Source organism: Lithobates pipiens, unplaced genomic scaffold (genome assembly GCF_037356315.1).
Source record: "Lithobates pipiens isolate NorthernLeopardFrog02 unplaced genomic scaffold, aLitPip1_a1.2 Scaffold_22, whole genome shotgun sequence".
Lineage (NCBI taxonomy): Eukaryota > Metazoa > Chordata > Amphibia > Anura > Ranidae > Lithobates > Lithobates pipiens.
This window is the reverse complement of record NW_027507784.1, coordinates 157,743,815-157,765,188: the sequence shown is the minus strand read 5'-3', so window position 1 is coordinate 157,765,188 and position 21,374 is coordinate 157,743,815. Positions and strand designations below refer to the sequence as shown.

Genomic DNA, 21,374 nt, shown 5'->3' with positions numbered 1-21,374 from the left:
TCAGATGGAAAATACCACTTTTGAAGTGATTGTATGATATTCTGATCATTGGTCCACAACTTTTGAGAGCCAATCACAACAGTTCATGCAAAATTATCTCCAGGAATGAACACGAAAATTTTTCTTGTACTATACCAAAACAAACAATTTTAGTTTATTCAATACAGTATTTGGAGGCTTTATATTGCTGATAAAGGTAAGCAAAAGACATTGCTACATACTATATTTATTTTCAGCACTAGACATACAGTCTCCATTACCACTGTGTTCTTGGCCCCTTGCTGAACATTTCAACATTTCCTACTGCCTAAGACATTAATCTTATTGACAGTGGCACAGATCATGACACAAAGCATTCTTTGCTTGGGTACAGCTTGGATGCATTTAGCATTAATAACTTATTACTATTTCTTTTTCAAAGTTCTTTAAGATTTTCTACAACAATGCTGCCTAACCATTTTTTCAAAGTGAGCCTAAAGTAAACTTGCTTAGCTCTTTAGATGGCTCCATAACATAAAATACAATAGACTTTGCAAAATATATTTCACTAAGAAGATAATTAATTGAATCTCCACCACATCATGGTCACAAGAAGCCTAAACAGATTCCTGGGTTCCTAGGTGCATCCTGGCAGATGAATCATCAGATATGCCCTTCACCCCTAGTTTGTCCAACTCTTCCCTTTAGCTTTGTGGGAAACAATTCATTGTAAAGCTCTGCATGCCCTGGCTTCTTCCAGTCCAGTATTTTGTCTGGCGTATGCTCTACTGAACTGCTTGCATACTGTGTGCATAAAGCAGCAGAAAGGACTTCGATTGTTGACTGTTGATTAAGTTACTGAGCAAAAAAGGGACCATCTCTTTCTCAGTTTTGTTTATTTATACATGAGAGAAAAACCCCTTTTTCAGATTTCCCAACATAAAATATTAAAATTATGATGCTAATAATTACATGATATTTATTGAATTTTAAATACAAAGGCCAAAAAATGCCTAGAGATAGAGATGCACCATTATTATAAAGTCATAGTGCTGATTAAAATACCTTTCTGCTGCCATACTTATAATTACTGAGTATATTCTACTACTATCTGGTAGATTTTGATTTATTTCCACTTTGTATACACCAAGAAAATGTCTGTGAAGGTCCTTATTTTCCAGATCATGGTAAAGCTAGTGGTAGTGAGTCACATTCAACTCTTATGTTGAAGATTTTTCATAGCTTATCCAAGACACCTTTTCAGTTCCAATGAATGGAACATTGGAACATACTCCAGCATTTATATCTACTTTTTTGTGCTGCTACCTGTATGGGTATAAATACAGGGGTACATTCCTGACACTCATTATAATTTAAGAAGTGACTTAAATAAGCTACAAAATATTTTTAACCTTTCTGGTTGAACTTGATTGAACATGATTAACTACTACCAGGGAAAACACTGGACCAGTCAAAGCCAGGAGATACCATAACAATCCAAGATTTTTATTTTTTTTAAACTAACCTGGACTTAGGCTATGCCAGTAAAACGTTTCTTTGACATTCTATAGTATGTTGTGGGTCCACCCATGAAATGTTGTATGTGTATTTTTACATTTTAGATCTGTTTTAGGAAATTAAGGAGTCAACTGTTTGAATTTTCCGTGTCATCATTTGAAATCATGCAGCATAAACTATAACATTCCAATTGGCAGCCTCTACTATGTGCCCCAAAAGTAAAGTAATTTTGAAATTACTGCTACAATTGTATTCTCACGTATTTGATTTTGTTTTCAGAGGTTATTAGCTTCTTTAATAAAACTGCATTATTCCAGCTTCTTGTTGTTTGATTTGGACCAGCATTTGTTGTTCTCCAGGAAAGCACAAGTCGCCCCCATGTCATAGAGAAAGCTCCAGGATCCCAAATTCCTAGTGTACCACACCATTTAGGTAAGTCACACACACTTTCATGTACATTTTGTAGACAGATTATATATATTTAATTTTCTGGTTTTCTGTTCTATAATTCTTCTGTACAAATGAATTGTCTAAAACGATTATATATATATATTACCCTAAATGTAATAGATTATTGAAGAATCAGTATTTGCATGAAAGTGGTTACACTTTTAAAGTCCTCCCCTGATAGAGGAGAACGCTAACTGTGTTGAGGCCCATGTAAAAAATATCACTTTTTTCTGCATCTCAAAAGTTTTCATATATTTGCTTTTATAGCAGTTTTATAGAGGTTCTGAAATTAATATTAGTTCTAATTTATCAAAAACTATTTGCCAAATGCTTTTGCAACCTGCATAAATTACTATGTAGCCACACAGAAGTTGTTGAAAAGAAGTTGTTGCAGATGCATGGTTTTACTCTGTAGCAGTGGCGGCCAGTGGTCATTTTTTTAGGAGATTGGGGGGGGGGGGGGGGGGGGCAGTGTTTCTCTCGGGCTTCAACAGCGGCTTCCCTTGCTTGGCGGTGCCGGATTTCCCTTCTCCTGCTCTCCACGGGCATCACGGCAGCTTCTGTTTCCTCCCTCCTGCTTGGGGGCCAGTTTGGACTCTGCTCTTTTTGGGCAATTGGAAAACGGGCCTCAGACCTGTTTCTGATTGGCCAGATTGAGGATCAGTGTTTTAATAGTGAATATTCATTCGCTGTTGTAACACCTGGATGGGCTCCTGGCACAATGCTCTGCACCATAAGCCGCCCAATTTTGAAGCCTATTAGAGCCTCTGACTCTGTTTAGGTGCTTCAAAAAACACCCACGCCACTGTAATTCAGCGCCCAGTGTCCTGAAAGGGGCCAGATGCATAAATATGGAAAAAAGAGAAAAAAGAGAACAAGTTCCCCGTGGGGTTTTTAAGCAGCAATGAAGATGCAAAAGATTCATAAAAATTTACTTGGTTTTATTGGTCATACCATATACAATACATGCAGGAATTAAAATGTGAGCTCTGGTGTACAGCAGACAATAGATCTTACTGTGGTAAAGATACAAGGTACAGAGTACAAATATAATGCATACATTCATTCTAAAAGAGTAAAAAAGTATTCAAATCAATATCCATTTTGTAATTTCATGAATATGGGGTGACGATGTCCTCAAAAATAGCGGCCGTGGATAGAGCATGGGGATGGCGGCCCTGGTTAGAGGGGGTGGCACTCGAGGGCCCCTAATGGACAGGCCGCCACTGCTCTGTAGGCCTTAACGCTTCTACCTGCAAAGTTTCCAATATCAAGACAGGGGACCTGGAAGGGACTGGTCATTGTGGAACCATAAGAAATCTGGTAGCTGTTGGCATTATAGACAGCCCTGGATTTTTGATTTTCAAAAACCAATCAGGTCTAAATGCACACCTTAAAAGTTTCATAAAATTGTCTGGTTTTCCATTGCTGAGCTTTGCTTCAAGAAATATTGAATCAAGTTATTGAAATCCAATATACTGTACCACTCTGCAGTTCCTCATTGCAGTATGCAGAATCAAAAAATGTAATCTGTTCAGGTATATAAAGACTAAATAGGTAATAAATTCCATTTGCAAAGTGGATTCTTTTTGTACTTTCAAAAAATACCATATTTGCACTGAGGGTAGAGCGTGAGCTTAAAGCTGAACTCTGGGCTGAACAAAAATTGTCTAAATACATGAGGTATGTGTATTTCTAATTGAACTTTGCCGTTCTGTGCAGTAATCCAGTGTGAAATGTTGCCTCTGTGCAGGAACTCACTGTAATTAAGACAAGTCACTGCTGCTTTCTCTACTTGTGCAGGATGTCAGGCCATGTACCTACCCCCTTCCTGCAGTTTTGTGCAAGCAGCATGTAGTGAGTAGAGCTGCTGGGTTCCCCTCATTTACAACTCTTCTCTCTGCAGAGGTACACAATAGCACAATAATAATATCACTGCTACATGGGAATTTTTTATTTATTTTTTAAACAAAAAAAGTTTGCAAAGGCATTTGGTGTACATAAAGTGAATTTATATCCATTGAGGCTGTTGGTGAAAACATTTGTGTGAAACTTTATGTGCCTGGAGTTCCGCTTTAAACATTGTAATTGTTTCCCTGGTTTATACTGTATACATTAAATGTTTTTTGATTAAACGTATGTTATTCCTTTCTGCAGATTCTGAGAAGAAAGTCAACACCCAACAGTCATTTTTTACACAAACACAGTGGGTAAGAAGGAGAAGGAAAAGGACAGTTAGTGTGAGTATAAATAATAAAACAATCAAATTTAGAGACTATGTAGTCATAAAGAACCGCTTCTCATTCTTGGGTGGACTGTTACGGATTAGATATATCCTTTCTAAAAATTACTGGTTTCAACATTTTTTAAACTTGTCCTTAATTTATATAATAGGCATATACCATATCTGTCAACCAATTAAACCATATAAATACAGAAAGTAATGCCAGACCAAAACTGGACAAGAGATCATTTTCATTTATGGTAAATAAGTACTGTATTTGCTGGCGTATAAGACTACCTTTTACACTTAAAAAAATGCCCAAAAATCGGGGGTCGTCTTATACGCCGGGTATACAGGTATGCAATGCTGCCCGATGGATGTCAGCCCCCAAATGTCTGCTAATACTGTATGTGGCTGCAGCTACAAACAGTATACGCCGTTGAGCCAATCCCAGCGACAGATGTATTCTATTAAGAGAGAGAGAGAGAGAGACAAGGGCTGACGATGCTACAGCCTCTGCCAATCCAAGCAGGTATTCATTAAAATAATACACCGTTCACCATACTTCCCTGGGTAAATCCATTCACTGATCTCCTACTACTATACATCCTACTGTTTGCCTTTGAGGTCCCAGGCACCCAAGAGGGACAGGTAAATCTGGGACATATGACAGGGGGGTTATTAAATGCATTTTGGTGGACAATTCCCATAGAATGTAACCCGAAAGTGGTATAGGTTTGGTTAGTGAAAAATTCTACTTTCCAGTGTTGTGGCATTCAATAGATCTGTTTGTGTTATTATTGTTTGATTTACTTTATGACATATCACAGCATGGTGGATGAGTAGTTGGCATTCTTGCTTTGTATTTTTTAATCGTTCTAATGTTTTTTTAAAATGGTGTTGCCTCAGAAGGGGGGTAGTCTTATACCACGAGTATTGCCCAAAACCTATGTCACTTGAAAAATAGGGGGTCGTCTTATACGCCCAGTCGTCTTATACGCCGGCAAATACGGTAATATAAAATTAGCCAATATGTTTGAGGGGAGCAACACCACTCCTCATTCATCATCCATTGATACTCAGCAAATGCTATCAAGTTAATGCTGGTTCTAATATAGATCTGTGAAGTCTCTGAGTTCTGAGGTTTATCCTGTATTGAACCCGAAGGGGGAGTGATGCTGCCCCCAAAATGCGTTGGTTGTTTTTTCATGACTTATTTACCATCAATTACAATTATCCATTTTAGTCTGGCTCTCCTTTCTGTATTTTTATGATTTGAGCTATTCTCAGGTGGCCACCCAAGGAAGTCTTGCTGTTCGGTAACTGCCTTGCCAAAATTATTGAGCTGGTTTGAAGTTTACCTTCGTTTGACTATATGTGACAGTTTAAAAGTTCCCAGCGCCTCCTTGAGCATGTTGTTTAGGAACCAATGAAAAGAAGTCAGATGTCGTAAAAACGTATTATCATGAAACCAGTCACCTTTACACCTTGTTTATATCGTGCATTTCTCTAATTCTACACATGGAGTTGGGCTGATTTACTCAGGGAATTGAGAATCTTCACACTATAAATTACGTGAATATTCACTTCAATTATCCAATCATGCAAAAGGCAAATTTATATTTACTGAAAACCAGATTATGTGCAGATAAAATATATAAACAAGAATTTACTTTTTAGATAACTGGATAAGTGAAGAAAATATTCACTCAATTTATTGGGTAAATATTCTCAACACCCTTTAGTAATCAGCTCCATTATCTACAGTATCTCACAAAAGTGAGTACACCCCTCACATTTTTGTAAATATTTTATTATAAATTTTCATGTGACAACACTGAAGAATTTATACTTTGTTAGCATGTAAAGTAGTGCATGTACAGCTTGTATAACAGTGTCAATTTTCTGTCCCCTCAAAATAACTCAACACACAGCCATTAATGTCTAAACCGCTGGCAACAAAAGTGAGTACACCCCTAAATGAAAATGTCCAAATTGGGCCAAAAGTGTCAAAAATTTGTGTAGCCACCATTATTTACCAGCAGTGCCTTAACCCTCTTGGGCATGGAGTTCATCAGAGCTTCATAGGTTGCCACTGGAGTCCTCTTCCACTCCTCCATGACAACATCATAGAGCTGGTGGATGTTAGAGACCTTGTGCTCCTCCACCTTCCATTTGAGGATGCCCCACAGATGCTCAATAGGGTTTAGGTCTGGAGATATGCTTGGCCAGTCCATCTCCTTTATCTTCAGCTTCTTTAGCAAGGCAGTGATCATCTTGGAGGTGTGTTTGGTGTCATTATCATGTTATTATAACATGACCTGCATTATACTAATAATAACATAATACTGCCCTACGGCCCAATCTCCAAAGGGAGGGGATCATGCTCTGCTTCAGTATGACACCGTACATGTTGGCTTTCAAGGCTCCCTCAATGAAGTGTAGCTCCCCAGTGTAAGCAGCCCCAGACCATGACACTCCCACCACCATACTTGAATGTAGGCAAGACACACTTGTCTTTGTACTCCTCATATGTTTATCTTGGTCTCATCAGACCACAGGACATAATTCCAGTAAACCATGTCCTTAGTCTGCTTGTCTTCAGCAAACTATTTGCAGGCTTTCTTGTGCATCATTTTTAGACAAGGCTTCCTTCTGGGATGACAGCCATGCAGACAAATTTGATGCAGCGTGCAGCGTATGGTCTGAGCACTGACAGGCTGACCCCCCCACCCCTTCAGCCTCTGCAGTGATGCTGGCAGCACTCATACGTCTATTTTGCAAACCTCTGGATATGATGCTGAGCATGTGCACTCAACTTCTTTGGTCAACCATGGCAAGGCCTGTTCTGAGTGGAACATGTCCTGGTAAACTGCTGTATGGTCCCGGCCACCATGCTGCAGCTCAGTTTCAGGGTCTTGGCAATCTTCTTATAGCCTAGACCATCTTTATGTAGAGCAACAATTCTTTTTTCAGATCTTCAGAGAGTTCTATGCCATGAGGTGTCATGTTGAACTTCCAGTGACCAGTATGAAAAAGTGAGAGCGATAACACCAAATTTAACATACCTGCACCCCATTCATACCTAAGACCTTGTAACACTAAGGAGTCACATGACACCGGGGAGGGAAAATGGCTAATTGGCCCAATTTGGACATTTTCACTTGGGGTGTACTCACTTTTGTTGCCAGCGGTTTAGATTAATGGTTGTGTGTTGAGTTATTTTGAGGTAATAGCAAATTTACACTGTTATACAAGCTGTACACTCACTACTTTATATTGTAGCAAAGTGTAATTTCTTCAGTGTTGTCACATGGAAAGGTATAATAAAATATTTACAAAAATGTGAGGGATGTACTCACTTTTGTGAGATACTGTATGTGTAGTAATGTAATGTATATTATTTGCCTTAGTTACACACAGCATATTGGAAGCTGTCACCTAGTTTCCTCTATTCCCAGTTGGGCCCTGTTTATCCGAAGAGTAGACACTTCTAAGTCTACACCACACACAGTATATTTATGCTTGGCCTCAGAGTTATAAAGTCAGCCGAAGAAATATCAACTACCCAAAACCACATGTAGAATATTGGTATGCAAGAATTAGAAGAATTGTTTATCCTTATATGTCAGTAAGCATATCTTATTTGCTTATGCCTAGACTATGATTTTCAAATCACTCATATTGTGTTGTGCCCTGTATATACTGGCCATTGTTCTACAAGTCCTATCACTTTACCCAAATGCCAATAACATAAGCCTTTTCCAGTTTGGCCCATTGGTTAATCAGGCTTACACTAAGCTATTGGATTTTACTGTTGGGCTGCTGGAAGATTACGAATAAAACATCAGATTATTTGTCATCTGCCAAATGAATATAATCATATTAATTTCAGTTTCTCTTTTCTTACTACACATGTAGAACAATCAGTCTGGTTTTACTGTGTGTGGTCAGCATGATCCTAAAAATAAAGCAGAAATGTTAGCCTGTCTGTCTTCATCCTGTTCTTTCATATATTGTGGGTTTTGTTCTAGCTTTCAAGGTCACAACGCATTGTGCAATAATTATAACTAGTAGAATAAGGTCAAAATGCGTGGTGCATTATCCAAAACTATTTGGTGGTTCCAGCTGATACAGTAAACTTCAAATGCTGGACTTTATACCCAAAAAACCCTATTGGAAAATGGCTTCCTCTGACCATGTGTGGGGGTCATCATTCAGTCTCAATAAGATATCCTGCACATGGGATATCCAGCTGCATCACATGTTTCACTCAAACTGAACAGAGCAAAGAATGCACCATGAATAATGCTCTGTAATTTAATGCACCTGCATGCAACACTGCACAAGTCCGCAATTTTGCCCATGCATTGGTAGTCCAATGAAAACATGTGTTGCCATGCATTGCATTCCAAAAGAAAAGGTCATATTTTTTTTCACAATGGGATGTGTTCCACTCATATACAAAATAAATGGGCTGCCTTAATGCAACAAACCTTAATGTGCTTGCATAACACACCACGTTGTGGTCTGGCGCATTCACCATTAACCCTGGGTGCTTTTTTAACCCACCCTATTCACAGCAAAGGTGGCCTTGCCCAATTGGATATACAGTACCGTAGATATGAGAATACTAAAGCTACAATTCACTAAAGTGTATGTAAACCCTAACAATGCACTTCTTTAATTTGCTACTTTTTGGTCAGTTGAATAAAATATACCTTTGAAAACATTTTGTTATATGATTTTTATAAAGTAAACAAAAACCTGTTGATCATGCCAGAAATTCAGAGTATTCCCGTGTTTTCTGCACATGTCCTGTGTTGTCTCACGTAGTATAAGAATCCCTCCTAGTTTATATCCTGGATTATAGAATAATTAGTGTTTATGTTGTAGAGATAAGGAGGGTGGAAGGCTTTGAGTAGTTTAGCAAAAGACAACTCAGCAGATCTGACAATAGTCAGACCAACAAAATGCTGGATGTTATCAGCCCACAAACATAAATAGGAGCTGAGTGCATTTCTAGCACAGCAACAAGTATTTTTATATATTGCAGGATATTTATAGGTAAAACATTGGAAAGCATGCAATTTTTGCAGACATTCTAGACTCTTAAGCCCCGTACACACTATCAGATTGTCTGCTGAGTTTTTCCTTCAGATTTACCAAAACCATATAATATGAGGTCAAACCTTAGGAGTTTCAATGTGTATGCAATCAGGCAGGCCCTTCTACTACATGGTTTTGGTAAATCTGAAGGAAAAACTCAGCAGACAATCTGATAGTGTGTACGGGGCTTTATACGTCTTTGCTTTGGCAGTTGCAGTACCTCTGAAGTCATCAAATATAATGGAGTGCCCTTAGCTCTGCATTTGACATGACAAATTGCAATCGTTGGATCAATATTTGTTTACTGGACAAGTTGGGAAATTTTCTTGCTGAATGCAAAAAAAGTAATAGAATATAGGCAGCTTTAAGCTGTAGGGATTTTAATTTTGAAGTTCTATAAGATGTCTATTCATCAGGCTAAGTGAACTGTCTTTATTGCTTTAGTAAAAAACCCCAATGTATAAGACCACCTTGCAGGACTTCTGTGTCCTCCTTCCTTCAACTAATATAATAAATATATGGAAATATAATTCTGTAAAGCTCTGCATACCTTATTCATATTAGTTGTCCCGGTACTTAATTGACTGAAGGCTACCTGTAATATTTTATTGTTTATTCACATTACAGACACGCGGTGGAGTATTTGAAGAGATGAAATATATTGAACTTATGATTGTGAATGACCATCAGATGGTAAGCACTTTTGTTCTTGTGGTGGTATATCTAGAGATAAGCAATAATAGGCACCTTTCCCATGAGGCGGATTCCACCTGTGATCTGCTTGCTCAGCAGGGTATCTGTCCGCTGATCCCCTGCTGAGAAGGCGGATGATAGGTCTGCTTATATAGAGCAGACATAGCCCACTCTCCTCTATGGGCTATCGGCTCTCGTTTTTCTTTTTTAATCAAATAACATTTTATTGAACCACCTCAATAAGGTACAAAAACTTAAAGTGCAATTCTGTGCAATAATACAAAATAAGCTATCCTAGGGTCACATCATACAATGACAAAAGGTGCATTCAGTTTGCTTCTTATCCTAACAAAAGACATGTAACAAACATGTAAAGGATATAACGACCCATCACACCTGCCGGCTGTCTGTTTATACCCAACTGTGGCCAAAAGGAAGGGAATGGATCCCCTTCCATTTGTTTATTCCAGATTTCTTCGGAGGTAGCTGGGTGCCAGTGGATACAAGTTTATTTACATCCAGCTAGCCATAGAGGAGAATGGCGGGTCCGGTGGGGTCCATCTGAAAATTGGACAGGCAGACCTGAGCGCTTATGAGAAAGGGGCCTAAAGTAGTAAAGAAGTTTTTTTTTTTACACAAAACAATAGTTTTTGTAACGTTTATTTCGATTTGGTGCAATGTAGAGCATTTTTGTTTTTAAGGTGGTCACATATTTGTTTATCCATTGGTTTAATTCAATGTTTTTTCAGTGGGACACCAGAGGTGTTACAGTAACTCCTGCATAGCTTTGATGTGTATGTGACACCCAATCATCATTCAATACCCTGGACACGCAAGTGTCCCTGCTGTACACAAATGGGAGTGATTATGCGTATTCAGTGGTGCTCAGTTACATGCCTCATTGTAGTCGCTTTCTGTTACAATAGTTTTTATTGAAAAAAAAAACTTTTTATGGAGGTCACAAAATAGAGGGGCAAACAATCCTTGCCACGCTCAAATCATTTAACAATACCAATATATAGGGAACAAAAGGGAGGGGAAGTGGGGGGAGAGAGAAATGTAATCGAGGATTCTCGAAGAAGACAGGTCGACCTTGGTGGCCAACATAGGCACAATAGTGAACTTGAGGGCCCGAACATTATGTAGGTGGTTGCATAGAAGAAACCCATGAAGCCCCAGCAGGTGGAAGAGGGGGTCCTCCACGGGGTAGCCCCACAGACCCTTCCTCCATACACCCATTATCCTAAAAGCTTTAAACAACAATATTGCAATACCTTTATGAAATATTCTACAAACAATTAAACTATTATCTTACGTTGTAGGCTGCAGGTACTCTCTCCATTGTCAGAACACAATCCATTCTTTTATGGGAAATGCAACTCCCACTACCAATTATTTGTGAAAAATAAGTAGAGTAGGGGGTAAACTGGAGTGAATGGAAAAAAAAATAGCGGGAAAGATAGAGAAGAAAAAGAGGTGAGTCCATCCAGAAGTCTAATGCCAACTATTGTCAGAATCAGCACTTTATGTCGAGGACCTGCAAGTAGGCAAGCAAAAGAGACTATATTTTGTCAAAAAGACATTGTTTATCTCACAAGACACTAACCATTTCTTAATTTATCATTAACCAAGTTAGTTTACGCTTCATTAAGATTATGTCTATAACTGGACTTTTCCAGGTGGTTGCAATAGCAATTTTGGCTGCCAAGAACATGAAATATATAAAAAATTTTGTCTTGGGATATTTTCGACTGGTTTATTCAGTAGAGCAATACTTGCATTTTTAATAATATTGACCAACATAACTGAAAGAATAAAACAGTACACTCTCATCCAAAAAAGGCGCACTTTAGGACAAGTCCGCCATGTATGTAAAGGCGTGCCTATCTGGCCTCATCCTCTGAAGCAGGAGGCCGACGAGCCTGGAAACATGTTGGAGAGGCATTCAACCAAAGCCACATTTAAAATGCCTTTGTGAATCTGTGTGCTCTATTTGTGCCAGTCCTCCACCATCAGGAGATATATCCAGGTCCCTCTCACAGGCCATATGGTAATTCAACTTGGCCGTAGGGTTGAACAAAAGTTTATATAGCATGGAGATGCCCCCCGCATAGAGACCTCCCGCAGGCACCTATTTTCAAACATGGTGCACACTTCTAGGTCTGGGCCGGATTGTTGCAGCGATTTAAGGAAATTATAAATTTGCTGTAGATGGAAATTTTCTGAGTGGGGCATCTCAAGACTGTTAACGAAGTGTGAGAGAGGACATAACTCTCTATGATCAATATAGTCCCCAATGTGGTAAAGACCCTTGTTTAACCACCAGGCAAAGCTTACAGCCTGCAGCCCTGGTAGAAACAAGGGGTAGCCAAAGAGAGGAGCCGCTGGTGTGTGTGGCGAACATAAAGACCATCTTCTACAAGCCATGTCCCATAAACGAATAGAGTGGGAAAGTGTAGGGCATAATATCGTGAGGGAGTTAAGAGTACCAGGTCTATTGCAAGTGGGGAACAAGCATGGGCCTCTAAGGACACCCAATCTGGCTTATAGTGTTTGCTATGTAGTTGATACAGTTGAGTTAGTTGTGCCTCTATATAATAGTTCCTAAATTCTGGCATTCCCAAATCTCTCAATTCCTTAGAAGCATTCTGCTGGCCTTAGCACCCCAGACATAAAAGAAGATGTTTGAATTGTAGTCACTTCCTGTAGTCATTTTCTGCATCCTCTTCATATTCTTCATAAGTCTCTACACACATTACTACTTTTAAAGTAAACGTTTCTTGAAAGAAACAGAGACCATCATTGCTGACTAGCTTGCCTGGCCATTTTAATGACCTTGCTTTGGACTTTCCGTATCACTATGCTGAAACAAGCATATAGATCAGTACACTCTTTATCTGCTTGCCTTTTCTGGGTTATTGACTTAAAGTACCAAGACAGTTGGTCTGCATGATGACTAGGCAACTTGCAAAATGAGAAATCAGTAATGGTAGCCTCCATATGTTTGTCAGTAATAGGTTTCCTGTAAGGTTCCCACAGAATTAAGAGTGTTTCAATGTACAGGCCCCATCTAACATCATCAGTATTTTTTTTATGCCTTCGAGAGAGAATAGGGGGAGGGTTGCTAGGTGTATGATATACTGTATGTGTGTAACATTGGGACACTGTGGAGTGGATTTACTAAAGGCAAATAGATTGTGCAATTTAAAAATGCAGTTGCTCCAGAGCTTAGTAAATGAGATGAGGTGTAATTTTGTAAAGAATATCCAATCACACGCAAGAGAAATGAAAAAATAGCATTTTGCTTGCATATGATTGGATGGTGAAAGTCAGAAAAACTTCTCATTTAATAAGCTATGTAGCAACTACACTTGCAAAAGTATGCAGCCTATTTGCCTTTAGTAAATACACCCCTGTATGTTTAAAACTGGTAAACTGTATGCATGGAACACTTATATTGTAGTATGAGTGTAATATTGGGGGTTATTTACTAAAGGCAAATCCACTTTGCACTGCAAGTGCACTTGGAAGTGCAGTCATTGTAGATCTGAGGAGAACATCCAAGGAAAATAAAAAACAGTATTTTTGCTTGTACATGATTGGATGATAAAATCAGCAGAGCAGATCTACAACGTTCTACAGCAACTGCACTTCCAAGTGCACTTGTAGTGCAAAGTGGATTTGCCTTTAGTAAATAAACCCCATTGTCTGTGTGTAACACTGTTAGACTGTATGTCTCAAATATAAGTTCCAGCAAATTCTTATTTTTATGACTTGCGTTAAAATTTTTAACACATGTAAATATCACATGACTAGAACTTGCATAGAATTTGCCTTGCAACCAACATCAGTCATTGCCTTGCAACCAACATCACTACTATTATTAGTAGTACTTATTAATAGTACTAATAGTACTACTAGTATTATTACTACTACTATTAGTATTATTACTATTAAATATATACAGTATGCTCACATAAATTAGCTTAAATTCATTGGGGTTAATTTACTAAAGGCAAATAGGATGTTCACTTTGCAAGGGAACTTATTGAATGTAGTGACATTTCACTTTTCAAAGAATACCGAATCATGTGCAAGGAAAACTTTTTTTAAAAACAACATATTGCTTGCACATGATTGGATGATGTGCAGAGTTCTGGGGGGGCTGAATACCGTGCAGCGTGTATAGGCAGATTACCTTTAGTAAATCTATCCCATTGAATGGATTATTGAGCTGTCATAGTTGGCTCATGTAACTATGCATCCTGCCAGTATAAAAAATGATCCACAAGTATCACAGCATGTGAAATGTAACTATCATTCGTGACATGCAGAATGTTGCAACACATTGGCCACCAATGAATAAATTTAGTGATATTGGCCAAATTAAATGAAAACTTTTATAATATTTGGTTTCTTTGCTAGATATGATATAATACTATTTATGACTTTCAGATTTAATTTGGAAATCACTTGCTTAAATATTGTTTTAGCAAGTAGTATTTCAGATTTGATGGGAATAAATAGCATCATCTGTATTCAAGTTTGTCCACTAGATGGCAGAAAATACCAACAACTGAGGCTAAGAGTTTAAATGTTCCTGGTATGCAAGGTGTGTGTGTGCGTGTGTGCGTGTGTGCGTGTGTGTTTGTGCACATTAACAGTAAAAAGCATAACAAAGGGAAAATGATTAATTCTGCAGGAAATTGAAAGACAGTAGTAAAACCTAATACTTTGTAAACTGCTGTTTGCTTGTTTACCAATAATATTTTAATGGTTTGCATTGCACAGTGTCTCTACGGATGCAACATGCCCTATTGAGATGCATTTGAACCGCAGAAAAGCAGGCCTTTTCTTATCAAAGGCTGTGTTTTTTATTTAAATTAATGCGATTGTGTTCAAATAGCAAACACAGCATTTGCCAAGAACACCCATCAACACAAGCCTTTGCTCATTTTGTATGTCTTTCTCAAAACATTTTATTACTCTGCAAAGCTTTGTTGTAACATTTTCTTGTGACCAGGTGGTGGCAGTGTTGCATTTGTAACACTTTGATTTACTATTAATGTATTCACATAAAACACAAAGCAGGATACTGAGATTTTGTACCACATATAATAGAGCCCATCTCAAAACTAAGTTGCATTTTCTTTTCTTTCAGTATAAGAAACAACGTTCTTCTCACATTCATACCAGCAATTTTGCTAAATCAATAGTGAATGTGGTGGATTCAGTAAGTAAATACTATAAATATTATATGATGTCTTGATGTCTTATTTATTATTAGCAAAAAATTGTTTGCATTAGCACTTTAAGGTCTGAAACGTTAAAGACACACTGGATGATTTACTTAAACTGGAGAGTGCAAAATCTAGTGCAGTTGTGTATGTTACCCAATCAGATTTTAACTTAAAATTGTTCAATTAAGCTTTGACAAAAAAACCTGGAAGCTGATTGGTTTCTGTACAGAGCTGTACTAGATTCGGCATTCTTTAGTTTTAGTACATCAATCCTGCTGACTGTAATTTAGGCTGGGTTCAAACTTATGCAATGCCAGACTTTACATGTGATTCACATTGCATTGCTGTGCTCATCACATGTGATGTCTGTGCAATGCGAATTCAGCCATACAGTTTGTAAGGCTGAAATCACATCGCATTCGCAACAAAATGGTGCAGGACTCTTTTTTTGGTCCGCACTGGAATCGGATCGCATGGGTTTTCTGCAAACTGATTTTTAGGTGTCATTAACTTTGCATTGATATAGAGTGTGTGTACAGGTAGCCGCGCTTAGGAAAGTGGGGAAAGAAGCGGTAAGGTTGCTGCCGCCCTTTAGTTCCTCAGACTTTGTTAGAAGCCTGTGGCTTGTAGCTATTTGTAATGTTAGTGTGGGCTGTTGGCGCTACCTCTATTAGACTGCTTTAACCTCTACTGGATGTTTTATTACCTCTATCAGGTGACCCGAAAATGTTTTACAGGTGCTTGTAAAAAATGTTTAAAGTCAATGGTTGTACACCCCTATGCCAGCCTTATATATACATATACACAAGTATATATAAGGCTGGCATAGGGGTGTACAACCATTGACTTTAAACATTTTTTACAAGCACCTGTAAAACATTTTCGGGTCACCTGATAGAGGTAATAAAACATCCAGTAGAGGTTAAAGCAGTCTAATAGAGATAGCCCCAACAGCCCACACTAATATTACAAATAACTTTGCATTGATACCTGCAGCAGTTCGCAGATGTCTGTGTGCACTGCCTGCGAGTCAAATGCGATGTGGGAACCCACACAGGAATCGCGCTGGTTAAGGCATCGCACCAGTGTGAACCAAGACTTAGACTTCATGCACGCTGCCATACTGGGACCAGGCAGCACACAAAGCTGACATTCCGCTGCTGTCCACCAGGATACATTAGAAGAGGTAGCTGTACATGGTTGTGCTTCAGGTATTGCGTAAAACACCTGAATAAACACTGATGTTCTGAATGTAACTGCATTCACAGAATAGGTTAGTGCGCATGCCAGTATTTTACACAACCACATATAGCTGTCTCTTCTAATGGGCAGCTAAACATGGCAGAAGCAACTAAGCCCACCCTTTCCCCCTCCTTCCTCTATTCTAGAAAGTTCTACTATAGCTTTCCAAAGTGAAAAGTGCTCTATAAATGGAGCAGGCGGACCTTTCAATAATTTGTCTGTTTTCCATTCATTGATATACAGTATATATATTGGAGGTGGCAGGAGGGGGTGGAATGAGTGAGCATAGTCAACACTCTTTATGAGTACCTGTAACAGGTCCAGCGGTTCCTATTAACTCTTGATACACTGGAAGATTACCGCCGCAGAGGGGGGCTGAAGATTAAAATGAAGACAACAGCCACCAGAAAAAGGGACATTTCTCATTCAATCTACAGTATCTCACAAAAGTGAGTACATCCCTCACATTTTTGTAAATATTTTATTATATCTTTTAGAAGAAGTTGAGTGCATGTGCTCAGCATCATATCTAGAGCTCATCTTTGGGAAATAGATGTATGAATGCTGCCAGCATTAATGCAGAGGTTAAATAGGTGGGGGGTCAGCCTGTCAGTGCTCAGACCATATGCCACACACTGCATCAAATTGGTCTGCATGGCTGTCATCCCAGAAGGAAGCCTCTTCTAAAAATGATGCACAAGAAAGCCTGCAAACAGTTTGCTGAAGACAAGCAGACTAAGGACATGATGAGACCAAGATAAACGTATCTGGTTCAGATGGTGTCAAGCGTGTGTGGTGGCAACCAGGTGAGGAGTACAAAGACAAGTGTGTCTTGCCTACAGGCAAGCATGGTGGTGGGAGTGTCATGATCTGGGGCTCCTGGCGCTGGGGAGCTACAGTTTTTTGAGGGAACCATGAATACCAACATGTACTGTGACATATTGAAGCAGAGCATGATCCCCTCCCTTCCACCAGCTCCATGATGTCAACATGGAGGAGTGGAAGAGGACTCCGGTGGCAACCTGTGAAGCTCTGGTGAACTCCATGCCCAAGAGACAGTGCTGGAAAATAATGGTGGCCACACAAAATATTGACACTTTGGGCCCAATTTGGACATTTTCACTTAGGGATGTACTCACTTTTGTTGCCAGCGGTTTAGACATTAATGGCTGTGTGTTGAGTTATTTTGAGGCTACAGCAAATTTACACTTTTATACAAGCAAAGTTGTACACTCACTACTTTACATTGAAACAAAGTGTAATTTTTTTAGTGTGGTCACATGAAAAGATATAATAAAATATTCACAAAAATGTGAGGGGTGTATTCTGTGAGATACTGTAAGTATCGTCCTTAGTGCTGATTAAACAAAAAATAAACAAATAAATAGATAATTTAAATTAAGATTAAAAGCTCACTTAACCACCTCAGTACAGTGCAGTTACACCCCCTTCCTGACCAGACCAATTTTCAGCTTTCAGCGCTCTCACAGTTTGAATGACAATTACTCAGTCATCCAACACTGTATCCATATGAAACTTGCGTCCTTTTTTCCACACAAATAGAGCTTTCTTTTAGTGGTATTTAATCACTAGTGGGTTTTTTATTTTTTGTGCTATAAATAAAATAAAACGTAAATTTTGTGAAAAAAATGCCTTTTTCTTCGTTTCTGTCATAAATTTTTGCTAATTAGTAATTTTTCTTCATAAATTTTGGCCAAAATTTATACTGCTACATATCTTTGGTAAAAATAACCCACATTAGTATATATTATTTGGTCTTTGTGAAAGTTATAGAGTCTACAAACTATGGTGCCAATCACTGAAAATTGATCACTTCTGATCAGGCCTTCAGTACATCAGGTGTATCTCATTTCTTGAGACACTAACAAGTCAGGAAAGTACAAATACCCCCCAAATGACCCCTTTTTACAAAGTAGACATCCCAAGGTATTAAGTAAGTAGCATGGTGAGTTTTTTTAAGTTGTCATTTTTTCCCACAATTCTTTACAAAAAGGAAGATTTTTTATTTTTTTTTATTTTTTTTTACTAAATTGTCATATTATCAGGTTATTTCTCACACACAGCATATGTATACAACAAATTACACCCCAAAATACATTCTGCTACTCTTCCCGAGTACGGCGATACCACATGTGTGAGACTTTTACACAGCCTGGCCACATACAGAGCACCAACATTGATGTAGTACCTTCAGACGTTCTACGAGCAAAAATTACGCATCTCGTTTCTCAACCACCTATTACACTTTTGAAGGCCCTGGAGTACCAGGACAATGGAATTTCCCATAAAATGACCCCATTTTGGAAAGCAAACACCCCAACGTATAATCTGTGAGGCATAATGAGTCTTTTGAACGGTTCATTTTTTTCCAGAAGTTTTTGGAATATGTGGAAAAAAATGAAAACGCATTTTTTTTTACACAAAATTGTCAATTTATAAGATATTTCTAACACATAGCATGTATATAGCAAAAATGACACCCCAAAATACATTCTGCTACTCTTCCCGAGTACGGCGATACCACATGTGTGAGACTTTTACACAGCCTGGCCACATACAGAGCACCAACATTGATGTAGTACCTTCAGACGTTCTACGAGCAAAAATTACGCATCTCGTTTCTCAACCACCTATTACACTTTTGAAGGCCCTGGAGTACCAGAACAATGGAATTTCCCATAAAATGACCCCATTTTGGAAAGCAAACACCCCAACGTATAATCTGTGAGGCATAATGAGTCTTTTGAACGGTTCATTTTTTTCCAGAAGTTTTTGGAATATGTGGAAAAAAATTAAAACACATTTTTTTTTACACAAAATTGACAATTTATAAGATATTTCTAACACATAGCATGTATATAGCAAAAATTACACCCCAAAATACATTCTGCTACTCTTCCCGAGTACGGCGATACCACATGTGTAGGACTTTTACACAGCCTGGCCACATAGAGAGGCCGAACATTGAAGTAGTACGTTCAGGCGTTCTAGGAGCATAAATGACACATCTCATTTCATTCCTACCCATCACACTTTTGAAGGTCCTGGACCACCAGGACAGTGAAATTACCCACAAAATGACCCCATTTTGGAAAGCAAACACCCCAACGTATATTCTATGAGACATGGGCTGCAAATAGGTACTCGGGTACTCTGATGGGCTGGAGATAGGTACTCGGGTACTCTGATGGCCTGGTGACAGGTACTCGGGTACTCTGATGGCCTGGTGACAGGTACTCGGGTACTCTGATGGCCTGGTGACAGGTATTTGGGTACTCTGATGGCCTGGTGACAGGTACTCGGGTACTTTGATGGCCTGGTGACAGGTACTCGGGTACTCTGATGGCCTGGTGACAAGTACTCGGGTACTCTGATGGCCTGGTGACAAGTACTCGGGTACACTGATGGCCTGGTGACAGGTACTCGGGTACACTGATGGCCTGGTGACAGGTACTCGGGTACACTGATGGCCTGGTGACAGGTACTCGGGTACACTGATGGCCTGGTGACAGGTACTCGGGTACTCTGATGGCCTGGTGATAGGTACTCGGGTACTCTGATGGACTGTGACAGGTACTCTGTACTCTAATGGACTGTGACAGGTACTCGGTACTCTAATGGACTGTGACAGGTACTCGGTACTCTAATGGACTGTGACAGGTACTCGGTACTCTAATGGACTGTGACAGGTACTCGGTACTCTAATGGACTGTGACAGGTACTCGGTACTCTAATGGACTGTGACAGGTACTCGGGTACCCTGATGGGCCGTGACAGGTACTCGGGTAACCTGATGGGCCATGACAGGTACTCGGATACCCTGATGGGCCTTGACAGGTACTCGGGTACCCTGATGGGCCGTGACAGGTACTCGGGTACTCTGATGGGCCGTGACAGGTACTCGGGTACTCTGATGTGCCGTGACAGGTACTCGGGTACTCTGATGTGCCGTGACAGGTACTTGGGTACTCTGATGGGCCGGGACAGGTACTCTGATGGGCCGGGACAGGTACTCGGGTACTCTGATGGGACAGGTACTCGGGTACTCTGATGGGCCGTGACAGGTACTCGGGTACTCTGATGGGCTGGGACAGGTACTCGGGTACTCTGATGGGCCGGGACAGGTACTCGGGTACTCTGATGGGCTGGGACAGGTACTCGGGTACTCTGATGGGCTGGGACAGGTACTCGGGTACTCTGATGGGCTGGGACAGGTACTCGGGTACTGAGATGGGCTGGGACAGGTACTCGGGTACTGAGATGGGCTGGGACAGGTACTCGGGTACTCTGATGGGCTGGGACAGGTACTCGGGTACTCTGATGGGCTGGGACAGGTACTCGGGTAACCTGATGGGCCGGGACAGGTACTCGGGTACTCTGATGGGCCGGGACAGGTACTCGGGTACTCTGATGGGCCGGGACAGATACTCGGGTACTCTGATGGGCTGGGACAGGTACTCGGGTACTGAGATGGGCTGGGACAGGTACTCGGGTACTGAGATGGGCTGGGACAGGTACTCGGGTACTCTGATGGGCTGGGACAGGTACTCGGGTACTCTGATGGGCTAGGACAGGTACTCAAATACTCTGATGGACTGTGACAGGTACTCTGATGGACTGTGATTGACAGGTACTATGAGGGGTGGTGACAGGTCCTCTTTATTGGGGGGGCAATCAATGTGATTGGTGTACACTGTAGGCGGTAACGAGATGTTACCGCAATCTCCTCCTCACACACGATCGGTGTGTGAGGAGGAGAACCCGGTAACATCCCGTTACCGCGGTTTGTTTACATTTTAGTGATCGGCTGTGAAAGGATCACAGCCGATCACGTGGGTAAACAGCCGGCCAATGGCTGTTTACCAGCGTCGGTGACGAGCAGTGTTCCCGGGGAACAC

At 40.0% G+C, this 21,374-nt stretch overlaps 1 protein-coding gene across 5 annotated transcripts in view; it reads left to right on the top strand.

Annotated features, from left to right (window-relative positions):
- The window catches only part of ADAM23 (ADAM metallopeptidase domain 23), a 318,865-nt gene that overhangs the window by 209,065 nt on the left and 88,426 nt on the right, over positions 1 to 21,374 (top strand). For all 5 annotated transcript variants that reach the window (XM_077448514.1, XM_077448511.1, XM_077448512.1 and 2 more), the window contains exons 7-10: positions 1,857 to 1,929; positions 4,105 to 4,187; positions 9,908 to 9,973; positions 15,135 to 15,206. In XM_077448514.1, coding sequence (XP_077304640.1) covers positions 1,857 to 1,929; positions 4,105 to 4,187; positions 9,908 to 9,973; positions 15,135 to 15,206 — 294 coding nt within the window. The remainder of the gene's footprint in view (positions 1 to 1,856; positions 1,930 to 4,104; positions 4,188 to 9,907; positions 9,974 to 15,134; positions 15,207 to 21,374) is intronic.